This window comes from Malus domestica, chromosome 08, assembly GCF_042453785.1.
Source record: "Malus domestica chromosome 08, GDT2T_hap1".
In the NCBI taxonomy this organism is placed as follows: domain Eukaryota; kingdom Viridiplantae; phylum Streptophyta; class Magnoliopsida; order Rosales; family Rosaceae; genus Malus; species Malus domestica.
Window position 1 is genome coordinate 23585069 of NC_091668.1, and position 21105 is coordinate 23606173.

The window sequence follows — 21105 nt, forward strand, 5'->3', positions numbered from 1 at the left end:
TACTTAAGGTAGGCTTAAATAGGGTTTGGAGGCTATTTATTTCCCTTTCCTAGAAGAATCTAATTCCAAGTCCAAGTGAGAATTTGCATAAAAACTAGAGATCTCTACACTTGCTGCCCTTTCCTATGAGCAGCCCAACATGTGTAGGGGTATTTGTGGAGTAAAAAATAATTAAGAAAATTATGGAGGTGACATGTGTACTTTTGGGTGAAAAAGGACAATATTACCCTTGAGGCACACCGGAACTTCTACACGCAAGCAGCAGACAATCATGGCACAATCAAGATCAAAAGTGATCAAAATAGGTATTTATTCAAAACCTATTTGATCCATCCTCATCAAATCCTCCCCACAAGGTAACCTTCAATTATTCATTCAAAATAGGATTAATTACCTAAATTAATTGATTAATTTCCTAATTCATTGCAAGATATTATTTTGATATAATATCTTGCAATTACACCCAAAAACCACCATAGGTGGCCGGTTCCCATCTCTCCAAAGGGGGCCGGCCACACCCCTATAAATACCATCTCATTTCTCCAAAAACCTAATCCCAACTCTCTTGCAAAATTCTCCAAAATTCTCTAAACACTTTTCCCTCAAATTCTAACTTAGGCATCGGAGGTTTTTCGGCCAAAGCACCCCCCTTCATCGTGGGCACGTGAGTCTCTTGGCCTTGACCTAAGGTGTTAATTATTTTGCATGTGCAATTTCGTCCAAGAAGAAGGAGACGGAAATTTGCATCCACAAATGGAACGTACCTTTACCAAAAAAATATAAAAAAAGCAAGATAAGGAATGCATCTTTTACAAAAGGAGAGGATGGAATTGTATATCCACGAGAGAAAGGAATTGTGTTCAGCATATCAAATGATGATACAATTCATGTGTAATGAATAAAAAACGTGTGACAAAATTGTTAGAAATGATAAGTTCATATATCATTTCCAAACAGAACGTCAAAATGATATGAAATTAAATTAATAGTTTATATGTCCTTAAGTTGCTTGACAAAAACCCCCTTATAAAAACTTGACATACTAGCAGGCAATTGTATTATAACAGCATTCTCAGGGGGGCACTATATGAGATTAAAAAAGTGGTTGATATATTTTAGAATTCTGATAAATCTTTGGAGCTTTATAAAATAATATTTCCTAATGGGAGGTTATTTACTTTCGGGCTTTATATGAGGTTATATATATTTCTATGTAGTTATTTGATTACGCAATAAATTTATGAAATGTTTAAAAATTTATGAACATTTCATCACTTATGAACCGTTGGATTAGGTTCTTTTATCTCAATCGTGTCCATTGGTTTGTTTATTTGAAATCAGACAAGATAACGCCACTTTGGTGATTGCACGTATCCATGGTTTTACTTTTAAAACTTATCCTCAATGAAAGAGAGAGTTTTCTAGTTTTTCTCAAACTTTTAGAGCACAAACTTCAGAGTTCTTGAGAATTGTTGCACTTGTAATAATGCAATGACATTTTTTTTTCTTCTAGAATCGTACTTTGAAACGTAGCTAGTTCATTCGTAAAGAATAATATTTGCATCTCATAACGGTTCATTATGAAAATATTACTTGGTACCTACACCATCAATTTGTTTCGTTCATTTGATGACTAAATGATCTTGATTTTAATAATTTTTTGTAGGAAGGATCTTTAAGTGCTGATTAAGAATTTGAACGATTCCGAGTATGAAATTTGTACATGTCATGAAATAAACTAAAAGTGGACAAGTTCCAAAACAAATCCTGAAAATCTCCAATGCCATAATGCATACCTAATCCTTAACTAAAATCTCAACGTAAAAAAGCATTCAATCTCTTTTCTGGTTGTGTGTTTTTCTTTCAATTGAAGACGCAGCACTCACACTCTAATAATGTAGGCAAACATTACAAAATTTCTTTTAATAGGTTAGAGGGTTTTTGGGAGGTCATTGGCATGGTAATCTACGTCCTAAAATATATAGAAACTTGACCAAGTCTAGTGATACTTCTTCAAATGTTGGCAGATGTTTCAAGTTTGTAGTCGCTTATGCCGTGAATACGAAAAACGAAAAACAATGGAAACTTGATTAGGATTCCATTTTTTTTCTTTATAAGGAAGACTAAATGTCATATATATAAGAAATAAGATCTCAAAAATGAACCGTTGTGAGTTTGGTGACAAGATACAGATCAAGAGACTGAAATATTTTTTAGTACAAGTAGCTCAATTTATCCAAACTTGTAGCCTACGTACATAACCAGCCTCGAGCCTTCCAGCAACTTGTACAAGTACCAAAGTGATGGAATCCACTGAATGTTCCTCCCCCTTCCCTCCCAAACGATGGGCGAGAATCTCACCAAGTATGCAGGGAAAGTCCGAGTGAGCATACACAAATGTTCCTGCAAATGAAAGGGAAGGAGAGAGATTATTACTGTGAAGGTACCCAAGGCACAGATAATTGTTTAACTACAATGCTTGAACAAGCTAACAAGTGTTTGCTTATATCATGCCTGATCAATAATATTGCAAGTTAGCTGCCAAAATTTGATCCCACACTCTAGGTAAATCAACGAAGTTCAAAAACTCATTCAGCCTTGTATAGTAAATTTGTGTACCACTCTCTAGCAACCAAATTATTCTAGAAGATCAAGGCAACCCGTACTTTTTAACTACACTTTTCCTGAATCAATATCCCGATGTCCAGAACATCTCACAGCTTTCCAGTTGGTATGTTTATTAGTTTGGAATCCAAAGAGAGATGCTAAGTTGCTATGCAAAGTGCAAACAGAGACGTGTCGATCAAATAAATTAATGGCATTGAGAGAGGCTAAATGCGACGACCTCCATTCAACTTTGGGTCAATGGGTAAAAAATCACAGACTTTACATTCAATTTATATAATTAAACTTCTGGATGAAGACATTAGCAATTTACAGTACATATCTAATTCAAAGTAGTTTAAACAATGCAGAAGTTACTGCAGAAATTTGGGTACCATACTACCATGCATATTCTAGTGAACCAACTAATGCTCCAAGTCACTGAAAGAACTAATTATCTGACTAACAATGTTCTTATTACAAAGCTAAACAAAAATCAAAAGGGTATAACACAAAACTAGTTACATTAGTCTCAAACAAGCAGAACATGATTTAAAGAGAGGACATACCTACACAAATATGATGCGAAGATAATGCAGAAACTTCACTGTGCCATCCAAATTTTAGTTTGTATCATTGACAACTGTGTTCACTTCCTCGACACTAGAATTCAATTCCGTAGATTTATCACCCTGCTTAGAACTTTCTGTTTTTGGTACTTTAACAAATTGTTTACCACGTGCCACACGAATTCGTCTTCCCATAAGCAGCTGCAGGAAAAAAGTTTCCAAGAGGAAATCTTCATTTTAATATAGTTTATTAAATGTCTGTATAGAATGCCGTTGAGAATTTTAACTTTTCATGCCCTAGACATGATTTGAACACATAATTTCAATTGAGTCACAACAATCATCAAACAGAAAATTACCTTCCCGTGGGAAGCAGAAAGAGCTGCCTCGGCCTCGGCCTTGGTTTTGAAGCCCACAAATCCATATCCTGCGGACCTTCTCGGGTTATTTTGGAACACAATTTCTGCGGTAACAACATTATAATCCTCTGACTTAAAGAGCTCCTTGAGATCTTTAGATCTTGCTTCATATGGCAAATTTTCCACATACAAATTGAAAGTTATTGGCTTGGGTTGCGAAGAAGGGGGAGGAATCTTCGTCTTTTTTGGCCTGGCATAAGCCATCTTTATGACACGACCCTCCATTTCCTATAAGGCATTCCAAATAAGAGAAAATCCCAGTATGGGAAGGAAGCCACATAAGTATCATACATTTAGTTGCGCAAAATATAGTGGAAGATAAAAGTAATTTGAAGAACTTTTGATTTCTTTATCTAACACGTTTGCGAAAGCAGAAAAGCCAACGTATCTTTTCTAAATATTAATAAAGTGAGCAGTCACTCAGTGGCATATTGATCACTTATTCAAGGGCATAAAATGATCTAGTTCTCCAATATTGAGAAAACAGTGGCAGCACAACAGCACTGCCTTCTTCCCTCTCCCCTTCCCTAAAACATCTTCTAATCTCCACCACCACTATCATTCCATTTAAGCACATATCTCTTCTCGTTGCCCTAAAACTTTATAAAAACCACTCCTGCCCCTTTCTTAAATTTCTCTTGCTTTCTCCTCTTTTGACAATTTGCCACTCTTCGTCACTCTCCTAGCACCAAAAGGTCTCCTTAGAAGAAGAGGAACAAACCCAGTGGATGAGAAAACTATTCTTTCAATTGATAGCTTGGATCGAGGATGCGCCTATGGATTCAGCTATTCTCCAAGTGGGACAAACAAAGGGTAAAGCAACCCAATTGAGTATGTGTACCTATGTTTAAGAAGGATGCAACTGACAACCAACAAGCTTGTCAAGGTTATATTCATTACATGATTTTATAAAGATTCTGGTGGTTAAGTACGTGCAGGTTCCAGAGATTTTATCACTCTGCAATATATATGCCTTATGTGGATATTACTACAACAAAATAAGAAATTTGCATCAATTTTCTCCAACCAAAAATATACTTTCACTTCCAGCCCCAAACAGTTTCTAGGGCACCAAATAAGTTTCATTATCATTTGACAGGGTACTTTCAAAGCCTTCACAACGATAAAAAGATAAAATGAGCACAGTAGAAGTTCAGGATATCATAGTTCCAGCTCAATTCCTCGTTCCTTGATGCTAAATTAGCTCTGCTCGTTGAGCAAAGTTGAAGGTATGTCCAACAAGACTAGAAGGTCACAAACCAATGTCAGAGGTGGAAAAAGGTAAATAGAAAGTGAGCGTGTGAGAGGGTATGGCGCTAAATAATGGCGTCATGAGAAAGAATGAAGGCATATAGATATTTTGGCATGAATTGATGACGATGATGATGGAGTTAACTTGTTTCTAGAGGTGTCAAAAGCCTCTAAGAAATTGCCATTTATGCTCTCTTAATGACTGACTGAATGACATTTATCATCTACAAATGAAGAGACGAAACAATAGACCTCCCCTCCAGGAATACGATAACAAACTAGGCTCTTATATAAGTACTCATGTGCCATCCCTAATTGTATGAATAATTCAACGTCTCACATTCCCAGATTCAGTGCCTAATATGGGACAGAAGTTAAACTTAAAGTCGAAGGGATACTATCATAGTAGTGAATTTTGCCAATCAATTAAGCTCCAAAGTACAGACACAGGGAAAATGCACACACATATACATAAAACCAGGAACCAAAATTCTCTTCTTATATTTTAAAACGGCAATGAATTTTCAATTCGAACGAAACAAACACAAAACAGTAGTCAAGTAGATAAGTAGAACACTACATAAAGTCTTATCTAGTGAAAAGTTATAAAATTCACAAATTTAGTAACTAGTAGTCTTTCTCACCGACCAAACCGAGTATAAAACTAAACTCACAACAACACAAGCATTCACAGAAGATAACAGAACCCGATACACTTACAGATGATTCAAGATTATCCAGAGCCATTCGAGCCTCCTCCGGCGAACCCATTGTTACAAATGCCAAACCCCTGTTCCTGGTCTTGTCATACATGGCAAGCTTACACCACCACAGGGAAAAAAACAGACAAAAACAATCAAAACCCATGAAATAAAATAGCAAATTATTAATACCAAAAAAAAAACCCCTCTTCAAAGCAAAGAAAAATGAAAAACCTCAACGTCCACGACGGTGCCATACTTCTCGAACACAGTACGGACGTCTTCCGGGGTACAATGCCAAGGAACATTCTGGGCAAGCAATCTTGTGTCGGAGAACTCTTCGGGCTCTGCCTCGAGAACTGGGGTTTCGTCGAGAGCTTGGTCTTGGGCGGCGGCGGAGAATTGGAGAACGAAATTGCCGAGCTTTTTGGCCCTGAGGGAGGAGGAGCGAGAGTGGGTTTGGGGGAGAAAGAGAGAGGGGGAGCAAAGAGAGGGGGAGAGAGAGAGAGTGGTTGGAGTGTGCTTGGAGAGGTGCTGTGGAATTTGGAGAGAGAGGAGAGTTGTGAGAGGGAGGAGTTGTTCAGTGGGGAAAGAGAGATGACGAAGTAAAGCCATTGCTGTCGAGCTTTGTTGTGTCTGTGAAGGGGGAAGTTGGAAGTAGGGGTAGGGAGTGCGTGTTGGGGTTTTGGATAAGCAAAGTCTTGCGGTGTCAAGTGGGAGACTGGCAGCGGAGGTGATTAATTACAAAGTTGGCTAGAAGTAGTTTAGAAGCTCGAAATTTATTAATATTCTTCAATTCATTCGATTTGATAATCGAAAATTAAAAGTAATGTGAGATGTAAAATAAGAAAAATCAAAAGTCAGGGACTAGGAGGGTTAACCAAACTAGACACTATCCTTCAAGACTGATCAACATTCTATAATATTTTATGATGCTTTAATTTTATATGAACGAAATAAGAGTGGAGAATTGAACTCGAAACCTTGAAGTAAATGTTCTTAACTAATTGTAATCTTCTTAAAAAATAACACAAAGGATTAACTTTATGATTAAATAAGCAATTAAGCAATTCCATAGGCAATTAAGCAATTACTCACACAAGACTTCGCTACTCGAGAGCAAGGAGTAATTCCTCCTCAAAACGCTTAGGGGTTCATTCACATAAATTTGTGCTTATGGTCAGGATAAATTATTATTTAATGATCATTTCTAAATTGTTTGATTATCGAACTGTATAATAATAAATGGAAAAATTCTTTCGTTTCAAATTGTTGCTAAGAATTAAAAATAAGTCCGAATCCAGCGTCATTTTGGTTGCCGTCTCTATCGGGTTTGCATTCTCTAACAAAACTCAATCTAAGTGACTGCAATCTTATGGAACTTCCCAACGGTTTTGGCTGCATGTTCTCGTTAGTTGAGTTAAATCTGAGTAGAAATCCATTTGAAAGCATACCTGAGAGCATTTCTCGACCGTCTCAACTTCACTTGCTTGACGTGCAGGATTGGATTGCCCCAAGCTTCAAGTGTTACTCGCTGCGCATGTCCATTTGTTTTTCCTGGAAATGAACATCCAGAATGGTGGCTCAGTCGTACAAGTGCGGCGGGATGTTGTGCAAGTGTACAACTGCAACTGCATCCAGGTTGGTTTACTTGCAGTCCATGAACAAGTACACCCACCTTGGTCATAGCTCCTCTGGATTTTATGGAAACCGAAAGAGGCTGGATCATTGGCCATCTTTGTGCTGTGGGTTCGGGTCATTTATTTATTTAATTTTTTTTTTCTGTTCTCGTCTGTTTGTTGTTGCCTTTGTTTTTCCTCTTCGTTTATGAAGTTGTTTGACGGAAAATAAAATTTAAACTGAAGGCGAAGTCGAAAATGATTTGTTAAAAATAGAATAATTACACTGAAATACATGAATAGGATATTCAAATTTAGGTGTAGGGGCAAAATCATACTGTTAAAGCTAACTTGACTAAACTCATGTCTGCATACCATCATCAACGCATGATTTAAATCCAAGAAATGATGCTAGTATGCAAGATCTAGCCTAACTTTGCATTTCAGATTCATTCATCTTAGACCTCTAATTAGTTCAATAACATCCATTTAGTATTACGCTCTAATAATATTTTCAGTATCCAACAAATTTCAACTCTTCTTCAAGTAGATAATGCAAAGGGTCAAACCAAGCCAATTGGGTTTTATGTGTACGGTTTACCTGCTTTTAATGAGGATTATGAGTTGACATTATGCATTGTGCGGTTGGTCTAAATGAGTACTTAGCACTTGATTTAAGTATTTCAACCTCCTTTATGAGAATAATTTACATGGAACGGGTTCATCGCTACTGTGGTGCCACGTGACGGTGTACCCATGCCATGGATCCCTCTGACAGGTGTACACGTCACAATTTTCGAAGGATTTAGATTGCTGATTATTGAGCGTGGTGACGTCGTGGATCTCTCTAGTGGTCTAGTAGCACTTAACATGGTCTAGAGTGGAAGTGCAGAGATGTAGTTTCTGTATAGTACACGAGCAAGATGTGGAGATTTATCTCGACGCTGAGCAATATGCTGGAAGATTTATCTCCTTGTTCATTCATACCACTAGGCAACAGTAATATACGAGAACATGATCAGTGAAATTCATCATAAAACGCAAACAATTTCACAACTGCAAGTAACTGCTGCATCCCTAGAAGTTACCGAAGCTGTAAAGACAAGCACTTGTCTTTGAAAAGAAAGACGCCCAACCATTTACTAAAAGACTTAGCAAACGATTCTTACAATCAAACTTGTTAGTAAAGCATCCTGAATACACAAGGTACAAACGGGACTCGTTGAAAAAATTTCTACTACCTCTTAGAGGTTCTAGAGTTAGGGGAGTTACAGCGCAAGGGTGATAGGGGCTGTCTTGCTGCTTCTTGCTCACTGAAATCAATCTTCCCTTGAATTGGGCTGCTCGTCTTAGAGCTTGATTTGCGCTTATTTGACTGCGACAGAAAGACAATACATATGTTACTATGTTAGAGCAGACCAACACATGGAACAAACGAGTCAAAGCTGTTATTTGCCCTTGTCTCACCTTCGCTGATGCACTGTCAGTATGTTTTCCACCAGAAGCAGAATGGTTTCTTTCCTTCTGGTACAGCCTCAGTAATCTTTTGTTCTCCACATCTAGGACTTTGTTTTCTTCAAAAAGCAATTTGACCTGCATACGTTATATATATGGGATATCATTCTACGATATATTTACGTATATACATCACAAGTATGGGATATAGTTATACAATAACGAGTATTCCAGGGAAAACCGAGCGAGAAGACAGATAAGGAAACTAAGCGGAGGTTGAAAATAGTCAGCACTCCTTACCTCCTCTTCAGCCGTACGAAGATTGATCCTAAGATGTTCCTTATCCTTCTCAAGTGTTTTTACCTCAGCAACTAGTGATAGAACTTTTTGAGAGGACGGCTTCAAGCTACCACATTATCAAGACAAAAGTTAAGTGATGGCTCAATTCAGAAACAAGTTCAGATATGGGCAGCCACTCTCAAAGTAGACTTTGCATAAGTAGATTCTAATTCATAAACTACAATGTTAGCACTCACTAAATCATCTGAGAAAAGGATCATTCATAATTGTGAACAAACTCACCAGTTCCACATTTTTAGCAATCTTGCACATGACTCATTGCCTTTGTTGGCCTCCAGAAACGCACGTGCAGACACAGCTTCATCTTTACTGATCAATGTTGCCAAAACAGAATCCAGTAGTTTGTCTTCAATTGCTGTGTCTTCAGCAGATGAATCAACCTTCAATATAAAAACTTTTATCAGCCTTCATAAAATCGTATACAAATAAACTTGGATTTTACAACCTACATGTCAATCACAATCAAAATAGAAGAGAATTAACAAGATGGGGGGACAAGAAAAAGAAACTAAATCCAAGAATTTCACAAATGACTACAACATTTATCTAAATTACCTATTAACAAAACCCTCTTTGTCAACCAAAAGAGGGTGAAAAAACAATTTGGTCTTCTATCACAAAATAAAATCATGGTTAGTAATGTAATTTTACGCAAACCAAATTTTGTTGTTTTTTTTCAAACTTCACCTGTCACATCCCAGCTCGACTCCGCTGTAGCACGATATTGTCCACTTTGGGCTTACCATTCCCTCATGGATTTGTTTCTGGAAACTCAAACGAGAACTTTCCCAATGGGTCACCCATCCTAGGATTGCTCTCGCCCGAACTTGCTTAACTTTGGAGTTCCGATGGAATCCAAAGCCAGTGAGTTCCCAAAAGGCCTCGTGCTATAGAGAGGGGAGCATGTCCACATGTCATCATAGCATCTCTAATTTGAAAAAGAAACCCACATTTTCTCCATCTCTCTATTTCTCCCCCTCACATTTCTCTTTAACTTCTCTTTTCAATATTATAGTTTTTTTTTTTATCAAAATTTTTATATTTCAACACTCTTAGTGTGAGCTTCATCTAGTATGAAATAGCAAAATATTGGAACAAAAATATGCTTTCTGCTATACTGTAAGAGAAACAAAACAAAAACAGAACTCCAAATTCATGATTGAGAAACATGCTACAATGTCGAAAACAAATTATTGTCTTTAACACTCATTCCTATTTGATTAATTCATTTTATTTTGGTTGGACTTAATGCTTCAATTGAAGTTTCTGATTTCTGAGAGGTTTACATTAATTTTCCTTGCTAATTTTTGCCATCAACATCAGAACCAAATTGCATACATATACTTATTCTTCGAAGTGCTTTAAAGAAACCGGACAAGATAAACCTCATAAAAGGGCACAAGTTTTATTCTGAGTTTTTTTCTGTGATTCTGTGCACATGTATGTGATGTTTGCTCAAATCTAGAAAAATTGCGGAAAACTGAAACCAGGAATAACAGCTTATCTACAGCATCTAAATCAAAAATGAATTTTGTAAAAGTTTACATGCCATTTCACCAAGCACAAAGGAAATTTCATGAAGCTGCAATAACATTCTGGAAACCGAAAACATTACACAATTGAAAAAAAAAAAAACAAGCAATTCACAGTATAAACTATAAACAAATGAACTTGCAATACTCACAAACCCACCATGGTAAAATTCCGACTCATTGTCCAAGTTCATTTCTTTCAATTGATCAAAACCTATTCACAGTGCAAAAAAAAAAAAAAAACAAAAAAAAAAAGTAGAAGAAATTACCGGATGCATCTCCATTTTGTACTTGTATAACCCCAATTCATCCCTCAACTCTCTGACTTCGTCCTCCAACTTCTGAACACGAATCTCGGCCTCCTTGGCACGCTGATCAGCCTCGTTCCCAAAATCCATCAAAGCCTCTCGGTCATGATCGTAGAGCGAGCACTCCCTCTCCCACTTGTTGCATTGAGTCACCAGGTGCGCACACTCCGATGCCAATCTCTGATTCTCCTCAACGAACTTTCTCAAAGCTTGTGCATTCATACTCGCTTCGGCCTGTTTCACAAAACAATAAAAAATCCAAAATATGTATGTGTCTGTGTACACACACAATCATAAAAATATGTAAAGTCACGAACCTTAGCGCGCTCCAGGACTTGCTCTTTCTCCTTCAATTTCGAGAGAATAAGCGAGTACTGATTCTGAAGCCTCCGTTTCGCTTCTTCGCAGCATCGAAACTTCAATTCGAGGGTGTGCGTCGACACAGGGAGGCCCAGGGAGTGGTCGATCGACTCTTTGATATAGTCGTCGATTTCTTGCGGAAGATTCATTCTTTCTCGTTAGTTCTTATGGATCTTGGAAAACCCTAGACTCGCCAAAACCCCAGAAACGCAGCAACAAAAAATCTGATTTATCTTCCGCTAAGGTTTCATGGGAAGGTGAAAGGAAGATTACCGATAATCACTCTGGGTGCGAATTGAAACCCTAGAAATGGTGAATTTCAAATTCGCGGGGCGTGGAGATTAGGGATTTGGGGATTTTGGGGTCTGAAATCGAGAGTATGGGTTTATTTGGGGATTTCTTCGCTCTTTCTTGCTGTACTTTTTGAATTTTGGTCTGGAAGATTTCAAAAATGAAGGGGCGCTAGCCGTTGGAGCTAGTTTATAAAGACGGGCGTCAACCTGGATCCACGTGGCAAACGAAACGGAAAATGAATCACAAATAAACTACGATTTTTGTTGGGCTGGCCACGATTCGGACTGGATCGTTTCTTTTTTTAATTTTTTTTATAATGAGATTACATTTTACTTCTCACACATTTTTTTGTTAATTTTTATCTTTTGATTTTTTTTAAGTCATCGAATCCAATGGCTAAAAATTAGAAAAATGTGTAAAAAGTAAAAATGGTGTGGATATCACACCCCTAATTAAATAACAAAAAAATGTCCAAGTACAAATAGCAAAAAGAAAAGAGGTATTGTTGATTTGCTCGTTGACCTTGTATGCAGCTGCTCCAACCCCCCCCCCCAAACTTTAATTTTAGTCGATTACCCCCCTTAAACTTTTTAAATTAGCCAACTTCTCCCCTGAACTTTAATTTTTAGGCGAGCCCCTGAACTTTTATAAATAGGGAACTTTAAAGCCGAGCCCTTAAAGCCAAGCCGATATGATGATTGGTTGTTGGGGTTTGTTTAGAACCAATGGTAAGTGGAAAGGCAGTTAGATGATACTTGTTGACCCGTTTTTCTTTTCTTTGCTGATTCATCTCAATGAAATTTGTCGTGTTGCACTAAGTTACTTACGGATGTAGGCATGCAATCCGGGAACAAACTTTCATTCAATTTTTCATCTATCCAATTTTTCATTCTTTTTGCACTCATATATTGTCATGTGTTGTCTTCATGACCACGATGGGTGGAAAATTGGATGAAAGTTTTTAAAATCTTAGTGCCAGGGGAAAATTGGCTATTTATAAAAAGTTGATGGGGGTAAATTGCTAAAATCAAACTTCAAGAGGAAAATTGACTAATTATAAAAGTTTAAGGGTAATCAGTTAAAATTAAAATTTTGAGAAAAATTGGTAGCTCCATACAAGTTCAAAGAGTAAATTGACAAATATGCCAAAAGAAAATACATCAGTCCAACACCAAGTCTGAAGCCCAAAAAATTAGAAGCTCAAACTCAATGATGTTCATGACACTACTACAAAACCATTTATTAGTGTCGCTATGATAACCAACAAGAAACGTATATTACTATCGGATATTAAGCAAAATTCGACAGAAAATTGATGTAATGGCGGATATAATAAGCGACAGAATTGCCAGCGTCAGGAAATGAAATTTCCGACAGAAAATATTCTAAAACTGATAGAAATTGTGTCGGATATAACCGACAAATAATATATTAATAATGAATAAATCAGAGCATTCTCTGTTGGATAAAACCGACAAAAAATACTCTAAATCTGACAGAACTTGCATCGAATATAACTGATAGAGAATTTATTAATAATGAATAAATAAGAGCATTATCTGTCAGATAAAACCGACATAAAATATATTAATAATAAAAAAATATAAACCACTTTCTGAATCATTTCTTTCCCTTTCAAGTTGGCCTTCCCTGCATTCACTGCATTTTCCAGCTTTGAGATGTGTAACGTTCTTCTAAGGTACACCATATTCTTCAATTCTTCAAGTTTGTTTCTAGTTTCGCAACTAACCTGAATATATATATATATATATACACAAACATTCAGAGATTACGTAACGGAACAAAATTTTTTTACAGTTATAAACGAAAAATCACAATTTAACAGTTATTTTAGCTCCGATTTTAATGATTTTTTTACAGCTACACTCCTCGACCCTATGAGAATGCAATGAATAAATTTGATCTTCAATTTAAAATACTTAAACTAGTGGATACCACAAAATCTTATTTTGTACTTGGTGGAAGTATAACATTAACTCTTAAGTGTTTATTTAATCTACCGTTTTGACGCGATACACATTCTATGAAACTTTTTTCAATGATCTAACCGTCAAATTTGTTTGTACACATTCCGAGATCGCATACGTAAAAAGTCACAAAAAACAAACATTCAGATATTAGGTAACACAACAAAAGTTTTCGACAGTTATAAACGAAAAATCACAATTTAACGGTTATTTTAGCTCCGATTTTGATGATTTTTTACAGCTACACTCCTCGATCCTATAAGAATGCATTGAATGAATTCGATCTTCAATTTAAAATATTTACACTAGTGGATACCACAAAATCTTATTTTATACTTGATGGGGAAGTATAACATTAACTATTAAGTGTTTGTTTAATCTACCGTTTTGATGCGATACACATTCTATGAAACGTGTTTCAACGATCCAACCGTCAAACTTGTTTGTACACATTCTGAGATTGCATACGTAAAAAATCGCAAAAAATAAACATTTAGAGATTAGGTACGGAACAAAAGTTTTTGATGGTTATAAACGAAAAATCACAATTTAACGGTTATTTTAACTCTGATTTTGATGATTTTTTACAGCTGTTGATGCACAAAATCAGTGAGGACTTTGGTACAACAGAAAATGTTAAGTTTGTGACCTTCGCTAGATTGCTCTGGTCATTAGTGTGGATAAGTATGCAAATGGATAGAAACAGGGAAGCAAACACAAGATGTACGTGGTTCACCCAGATTGGCTACGTCCACGGAGTAGAGGAGTTCTCAATAATTGTGAAGGGTTTACAGAAGTACATAGGTTCAAGCTCTCCTTTAGTGAGTACAAGTGAATGATTTAGTACAAATGATATTAGGAAATATTGTGAGAGAATGATCTCTATTTATAGAAGAGAGTTTCTAGTTTCATTTTGACATTAACACGTGTCGTGTTGTGATTGGCTTCTGATATTGACACGTGTCGCGCTATGATTGGCTTCTGATGTCAACACGTGTCGCACTGTGATTGGCCTCCTGGTTGGAGGGAAACTCTTATGGGTCCTTGACGGTATAACGTTGACCGGTGCTCAGTAGTTTTGGGATTGGTCAAGTATGGTACAAACAACAGCTACACTCCTCGACCCTATAAGAATGCAATGAATGAATTCGATCTTCAATTTAAAATATTTACACTAGTGAATAAATCTTATTTTATACTTAATGGAAGTATAACATTAAATCTTAAGTGTTTGTTAAATCTATCAATTTGATAGGATATGCATTCTACGAAACTAATTTCAATGATCCAACCGTCAAATATGTTTGTATATACTCCGAGATAACATGTGTAAAAAATCGCAAAAAAAAAAAAAAATCAAAGATTAGGTAACGGGACCCAAAATTTCGACGGTTATAAACAATAAAATCACTATTTGTTTAATATAATATAATATTTTTTAAGAAAGTTTAATTAAAAGTAATGGTTTAAAAAAAATTGGAAATAATATAATATTTTGACACAATTTGTGTTGGATATAACCGCCATAATTAGTATAAAAAATTTGAAAATATTTTTGTCGGTTATAACTGCCGGAGTTAGTATAAAAAATTCAAAAATAATTGACATATTTGACATATTACTTACTCACGTCGGATATATCGGCCAAAATTGGTTAAAATTATTTTTAAAATGTATTTAATGGAGTTAAGGGCCCACTTCATTATTCTTGTCAGATATAACCGACAGTAATACTTTATTTTCCGACACTTTTTAAACATGCTGTCAGAAAAACATTTTATCCGACAGTAACAATATAAAACCACCACCACTAACCGACACAATAAAGCCAATTTTGTAGTAGTGTGATCTTTTGTCCAAGGCTAGCATGCTTATGCAAATCCGTGAGCCTATCCCCCCTAATACTACCAAGCTTGATCCATAAGCAGGGATGGTAATTCTAACCATTAAACCCAATAACGCCCCAAATGGAACATGTTTGGGTATGAAAGATTGGGTATATTTTGGATAGGGGAAAAATCGTGAATATGTAGATGTGGCATCTTCTCTGGAAGTACTTTTCCTCCATCCATGGGTGGTATCTTTAACCGATGAAGATGCACAAGGTAATGTATCAATTTCACTTGAAGTTTACAGTTTCGGGCTTGGTCAAGTGCGATACAAACCCTATAGTAGGAGTCCCCCAAGTCACTGAGTTAGAAGATTTGCCGAAGGAGGTAACAGACAAGGTAAGCAATCAGACTTCTAAGCAAGCAACCTGGATCGGAGGTTCGACTTCAGCTTACGGTTGATTGTTCTCCTTCTCCTTGTGTCGTAAACAACAACAAGGATAAGGAAAAGCAAATGGAGAAGAGATGATATGAGATACTTTTGCTTTTGAAGAAGTAACTTTCCACAGGCTTATTCTTGAACTGGGCTAGAGGGTTTTCTGGTTTCCTCCAGAGTATAAGGCTGACTCAAGAATTTGAGGGTCAAAACAAGTCCATCAAATCTAAAGTACGTTCGACCCTAATGATATGGGGTACTTTTGCTGTTGACAAAGTAGTGGATGTATCGGCATATGTTCTGTTACGCTTGTCTCCATATGCTTCCTTTTATCCTTCTCGCTTGCCCTATCTGTTCCTCAGGTAGATGTGGTATCTTCTCTGGAAGCATAAGATGTTGAAGATGAGTACTCGAGAGCAATGCCAAGTAAGTAATCAGACAAGGGGTTCCAGGCAGTCAATTCCTGACTGGAAGCTTGATTCCAAGTGCTGACTGATTGCTCTCTTTCTCCTTGTCTTGCAGGTAAGAACAAGGCCAAAGGAAAAGACAGGGAAAAAGCATGATATGGGATACTTTTGCTTTTAACCCTGATGATATGAGATACTCTTGCTCTAGTGTGGCTTGTTTGCAAAGGTATTATAAGGAGGAAAAGAAACTGAGTATTTCGAGTGACTCTGCTGAGAGTGCCCTCTCGGATGTGAAGAAAAGTTGGGCATTTTTTTTTATTTGCAGGTCTGCCTGGCTGTGGAGGATGAAGGTCAACATATATAGGAGTCTCCCTAACAACAAGTAGTAGTGTTATTCCTTTACCTTTCTTGGTCACAGCAATGTAGTGGGAGTTGCAAACTTCACGTGTTTTAACTTTGTTAGAGCACTTTGAAAAAGTGGTCTGTGGTATCTGGAAAACTGATGTTGCGTGTGAAGATTGCAGACAAGTTTTATCCAAGGAAATCTGGTTCTTGAAGTTCGGAGAGCGGTGCCTCTTCAGTTTTCGAACAAGTAATCCTGTCGGGGATCTGAATCTCGAGATTCAGAGAACGGTGCCTCTTCAATTTTTGAGAAAGCAATCCTGTTGGGAGTTTGACTCTTGAGATTCGGATAGCAGTGTCTCTTCGATTTTTGAGAAAGTAATCCTGTTGGGAGTCTGGCTCTCAAGATTCAGATGGCGGTGCCTCTTCGATTTTTGAGCACGTAATCTTGTTGGGAGTCTGGCTCTCGAGATTCGGAGAGTGGTGCCTCTTCGATTTTTGAGAAAGCAATCATGTTGGGAGTCTGACTCTTGAGATTCGGAGAGCGATGTCTCTTCGATTTTTGAGAAAGTAATCTTGTTGGGAGTCTGGCTCTCGAGATTCGGAGGGCAGTGCCTCTTCAATTTTTGAGTAAGCAATCTTGTTGGGAGTGTTTTCTCGAATGTGAGTAAAGGTTGGGCATTTTTGCCAGTCTGCCTTGCCACGGAGTACGGAGGTTGATACACATTGGGACTTTCTAATTATCAAGCAGTGGTGCTGTTTCTTTACCCTTGTGGGTAATAGTAGGGTAGCTAGACCTTCAAAATTTATGTGTCTAAACTTTGTCAGGGATCTTTGGCAAAGTTATCTGTGGTACCCGAGGAGCTGATGTTATGTGTGGAAAGTGATGCCTCTTCGGAATCCGGAGAGTGGTGCCTCTTCGATTTTTGAACCAACGGTCTTGTTGCCCTTTCTTTTATAAGGGCACCAATTGTGTGTAAGAAGTACATTAAGAGAGTTATTGCTTGTAGGAATTTCCCCTTACTTCAGAGATTTATTGCACCTCATTTCTCCTTCATCATTTCTGAGAATGTCTGGCCTATCTGACTGTCGTTTTGACTTGAACTTTGGTGAAGAGGCAGCCATGCCTTCTCAAGACAACATATGGTGCCCATCCTTCTTATCCCCTACTGGTTTTCTTACCGTTGGGGACTCTATGGTGAAGAATGATATGACTGCTGCGGTGGTGGCCAGGAACTTTCTCACTCCCAAAGATAATAGACTACTTTCCAAACAGTCTAATGAGTTAGCTGTTAAGGATTCTCTGGCTCTCAGTATTCAGTGTGCAGGTTATGTGTCTAATATGGCCCAATGTTTATTTGTTCGAACCTGCCAAGTTGAATCATTGGCGGCTGAAGTGATAAGTCTCAAACAGGAGATCAGAGGGCTCAAGCATGAGAATAAACAGTTGCACAGGCTCGCATATGACTATGCTACAAACATGAAGAGGAAGCTCGACCAGCTGCAGGAATCTGATGGTCAGATTTTACTTGATCATCAGAGGTTTGTAGGTTTGTTCCAAAGGCATTTATTGCCTTTGTCTTCTGCGGCTGTACTGCATAATGAAGCTCTAAATGATCAACCTTTGGTGCCTCCTCCTTCTGGGGTTCTGCTTAGTACTGAGGCTCCGAATAATCACCCTCTGATGCCTCATCTTTCTGGGGCTCTGCCGACTGCTAAGACTTTTTCTAAGCAACCTTTGTGAAGGCTCCCTCTTGTTTGTTTATTTTGATTCATGTATATGTACATATTTGTAACTTATCAGAGATATCAATAAACATGCTTTGCTTCATTTCAATGTATTGTGTTAAATACACCAATGCCTTCTTCACTAAGTTCTTTGAATTTTTCCCTTTGTTGAATCTTGTATGTTAAAGCTTTATGAGTGAAGCATGTAGGTTGAGGTAGTGCTCCCTTAATTTCCCGAGTGAGGAAAACTTCTCGGTTGAAGACTTGAAAAAATCCTAATCACTGAGTGGTCGTGAGACTTCCGAGTATCAAGGTGCAGTGGCATATGGTAGGAGTCCCCCAAGTCTCCGGTCGAAGGAGTTGACGAAGGAGGTGTCTTGCTAGTAGCCAAGTTTCCAAAGTAACAAAACTTAACCATTTTCCTTTCTAAGTGGTAGCCCAAAACTCCTCTTTCATATATATTTGTTATGAAAGTTGTTAAGCCCAAAGAAGGGAGGCCTAGGCATTTTTTTTTTAATTTTTGAATTTTCGAATTTTCGGATTTCTGAATTTTCGAATTTCTGAATTTTTGAATTTTCGAATTTCCGAAAATATATATATGTATATATATTTTAAGCTTTATAGGTGAAGCTTTGTAGGTGAAGCTTTGAGGTTGAAGCTTTGTTGGATACCATGAATCGATTTTGCTGCACACTATCTTGATTAAGATAGTGTGAAGCAAAATCAATTCATGGTACCCAACAAAGCTTCACCACAAAAGCTTCATCAATGGAGAACAACTACAAATTCTCAAAAGCTTCACACTATCCTGATCAAGATAGTGTGAAGCTTTTATGTTGAAGCTTTGTAGGTAAAGATTTTGTAGGTGAAGCTTTTGTGGGTGAAACTTTTTTGGTGGGTGAAGCTTTTGTTGGTGAAGCTTTTATTGGTGAAGCTTTTGTGGGGGAGGCTTTTGTGGTGGGGGAAGCTTTTGTGGGTGAAGCTTTTGTGGGTGAAGCTTTTGTTGGTGAAGCTTTTATGGGTGAAACTTTTGTAGGTGAAGCTTTTGTGGTGGGTAAAGCTTTTGTGGGTGAAGCTTTTATGGGTGAAGCTTTTGTAGGTGAAGCTATTGTGGGTGAAGCTATTGTGGGTGAAGCTTTTGGTGGTGAAGCTTTTATGGGTGAAGCTTTTGTAGGTGAAGCTATTGTGGGTGAAGCTTTTGTTGGTGAAGCTTTTATGGGTGAAGCTTTTGTAGGTGAAGCTATTATGGGTGAAGCTTTGGAGTAGAAGCTTTTGTTGGGTGAATTGATTTTGCTTCACACTATCTTGATCAAGATAGTGTGAAGCTTTTGAGAATTTGTAGTTGTTCTCCATTGATGAAGCTTTGGTGGTGAAGCTTTGTTAGGTACCATGAATTGATTTTGCTTCACACTATCTTGATCAAGATAGTGTGAAGCTTTTGAGAATTTGTAGTTGCATTCCTTTAATGAAGCTTTTGTTGGCACCATAAATTGGTTTTGCTTCACACTGTCTTGATCAAGAATGTGTGAAGCTTTTGAGAATTATGGTTACCCTCAATTGATGAAGCTCTTGTTAGCACCATAAATTGGTTTTGCTTCACACTGTCTTGATCAATAGTGTGTGAAGCTTTTGAGAATTGTGGTTGCCCTCCATTGATGAAGCTTTTGTTGGCACTATTAATTGGTTTTGCTTCATACTGTCTTGATCAAAAGTGTGTGAAGCTTTCTACGAGTTGTAATGTTTGCATTGTTACAAAGGAGAAATGTCTAAAGCAAATGTAAAAGGGCTGAATAGCTTGATCTTCGTATGTCATGCACTGAAGTTATTGTTGGCTTGCAATAAGACTTTGTTGGTAACTATTGGGTATAAGTGCTCCCCTAGTTGAGTTGTAAAACTTGAGGGTTTTTTTTATTCTTTGTGAATGCTAGGAGTTCACATGTACAAGTTGTACCACTTTTTTTCTAGTTGGTGCAATGAATGGTGAGTTGCTTTCATCACTTAGTTGGTGGTACGAGGGTGAGTTCCTTCATCACCTGGTTGGTGGCACGAAGATGAGTTCCTTCTTCACTTGGTTGGTGGCATGAGTGGCAAGTTGCCAAATGATATTAGAGTATGGGTTGTACATTTCATCATCTGGTTAGTGGTATGAAGGAGAGTACGAGTTGTACATTTCATCACCTAGCTGGTGGCATGAAGATGAATTCCTTATTCACTTGGTTGGTGGCAAGAGTAGCAAGTTGCCAAATGATATTAGAGTACGGGTTATACATTTCATCACCTGGTTGGTGGCATGAAGATGAGTTCCTTCTTCACCTGGTTGGTGGCATGAGTGGCAAGTTGCCAAATGATATTAGAGTACGGGTTGTACATTTCATCACCTGGTTGGTGGCATGAATAAGAGTACGGGTTGTACATTTCATCACTTGGTTGGTGGCACGAAGATGAGTTCCTTCTTCACCTGGTTGGTGGCATGAGTGGCAAGTTGCCAAACGATATTAAAGTACGGGTTGTACATTTCATCACCTGGTTTGTGGCATGAGTGGCAAGTTGCCAAATGATATTCGAGTACAGGTTATACATTTCATCACCTAGTTAGTGGCATGAAGGAGAGTACCGGTTGTACATTTCATCACCTGGTTGGTGGCATGAAGATGAGTTACTTCTTCACATTTCATCACCTGGTTGGTGAGAATAATGGCAAGGTGTCGAGGCACATTGTAGCAAGTGTTGAAGACACAAAGTATGTTGAACCCTTTCGAAGCATAGTTGGCTTATGTATGGATTTGTTGGAATGTATGATATTTATGTTGATTGATATGAGTGATGCTTATGAATGTTTTGCTATGTATGAAGGGATCCATGCTTTTGATATGTGAACCATGTTGGTTGTAACACTTAGTATC

The 21105-nt window shown here is 37.6% G+C and overlaps 2 protein-coding genes across 3 annotated transcripts; both read right to left on the reverse strand.

The window, feature by feature from the left end:
* Positions 1 to 2231: 2231 nt before the first annotated feature.
* LOC103442527 (28 kDa ribonucleoprotein, chloroplastic) lies at positions 2232 to 7103 on the reverse strand. Of its 2 annotated transcripts, none has more exons than XM_008381327.4 (5): positions 5779 to 7103; positions 5564 to 5662; positions 3533 to 3820; positions 3174 to 3374; positions 2232 to 2403 (listed from the first exon to the last, which is right to left on the reverse strand). In XM_008381327.4, exons 1-4 carry the CDS (start codon positions 6157 to 6159, stop codon positions 3228 to 3230), a joined length of 915 nt encoding a protein of 304 aa, XP_008379549.2. In that variant the 5' UTR covers positions 6160 to 7103; the 3' UTR covers positions 2232 to 2403; positions 3174 to 3227. The 2 variants fall into 2 exon arrangements, with proteins under 2 accessions (XP_008379549.2, XP_008379550.2); XM_008381328.4 differs by having other exon boundaries at positions 3178 to 3374; positions 5779 to 6290.
* A 1065-nt stretch (positions 7104 to 8168) lies between these two features.
* On the reverse strand, positions 8169 to 11635 carry LOC103442528 (spindle pole body component 110). The gene is made up of 6 exons (XM_008381329.4): positions 11136 to 11635; positions 10780 to 11052; positions 9201 to 9358; positions 8919 to 9024; positions 8631 to 8756; positions 8169 to 8538 (listed from the first exon to the last, which is right to left on the reverse strand). Exons 1-6 carry the CDS (start codon positions 11325 to 11327, stop codon positions 8401 to 8403), a joined length of 993 nt encoding a protein of 330 aa, XP_008379551.1. The 5' UTR covers positions 11328 to 11635; the 3' UTR covers positions 8169 to 8400.
* Positions 11636 to 21105: the final 9470 nt, after the last annotated feature.

Bases quoted from the DNA above. Each gene is read 5' to 3' on its own strand.
- LOC103442527 (XM_008381327.4), bottom strand. From the start codon at position 6,159: ATGGCTTTACTTCGTCATCTCTCTTTCCCCACTGAACAACTCCTCCCT. The intron at 5,663-5,778 runs GTTTTTCATTTT...TGGTGGTGTAAG, and splicing joins GCACCGTCGTGGACGTTGAG to CTTGCCATGTATGACAAGAC. The intron at 3,375-3,532 runs GTAATTTTCTGT...TTTTTCCTGCAG, and splicing joins TTTCTGCTTCCCACGGGAAG to CTGCTTATGGGAAGACGAAT.
- LOC103442528 (XM_008381329.4), bottom strand. From the start codon at position 11,327: ATGAATCTTCCGCAAGAAATCGACGACTATATCAAAGAGTCGATCGAC. The intron at 11,053-11,135 runs GTTCGTGACTTT...TTTGTGAAACAG, and splicing joins AAGTCCTGGAGCGCGCTAAG to GCCGAAGCGAGTATGAATGC. The intron at 9,025-9,200 runs GTGAGTTTGTTC...ATAATGTGGTAG, and splicing joins TTGCTAAAAATGTGGAACTG to CTTGAAGCCGTCCTCTCAAA.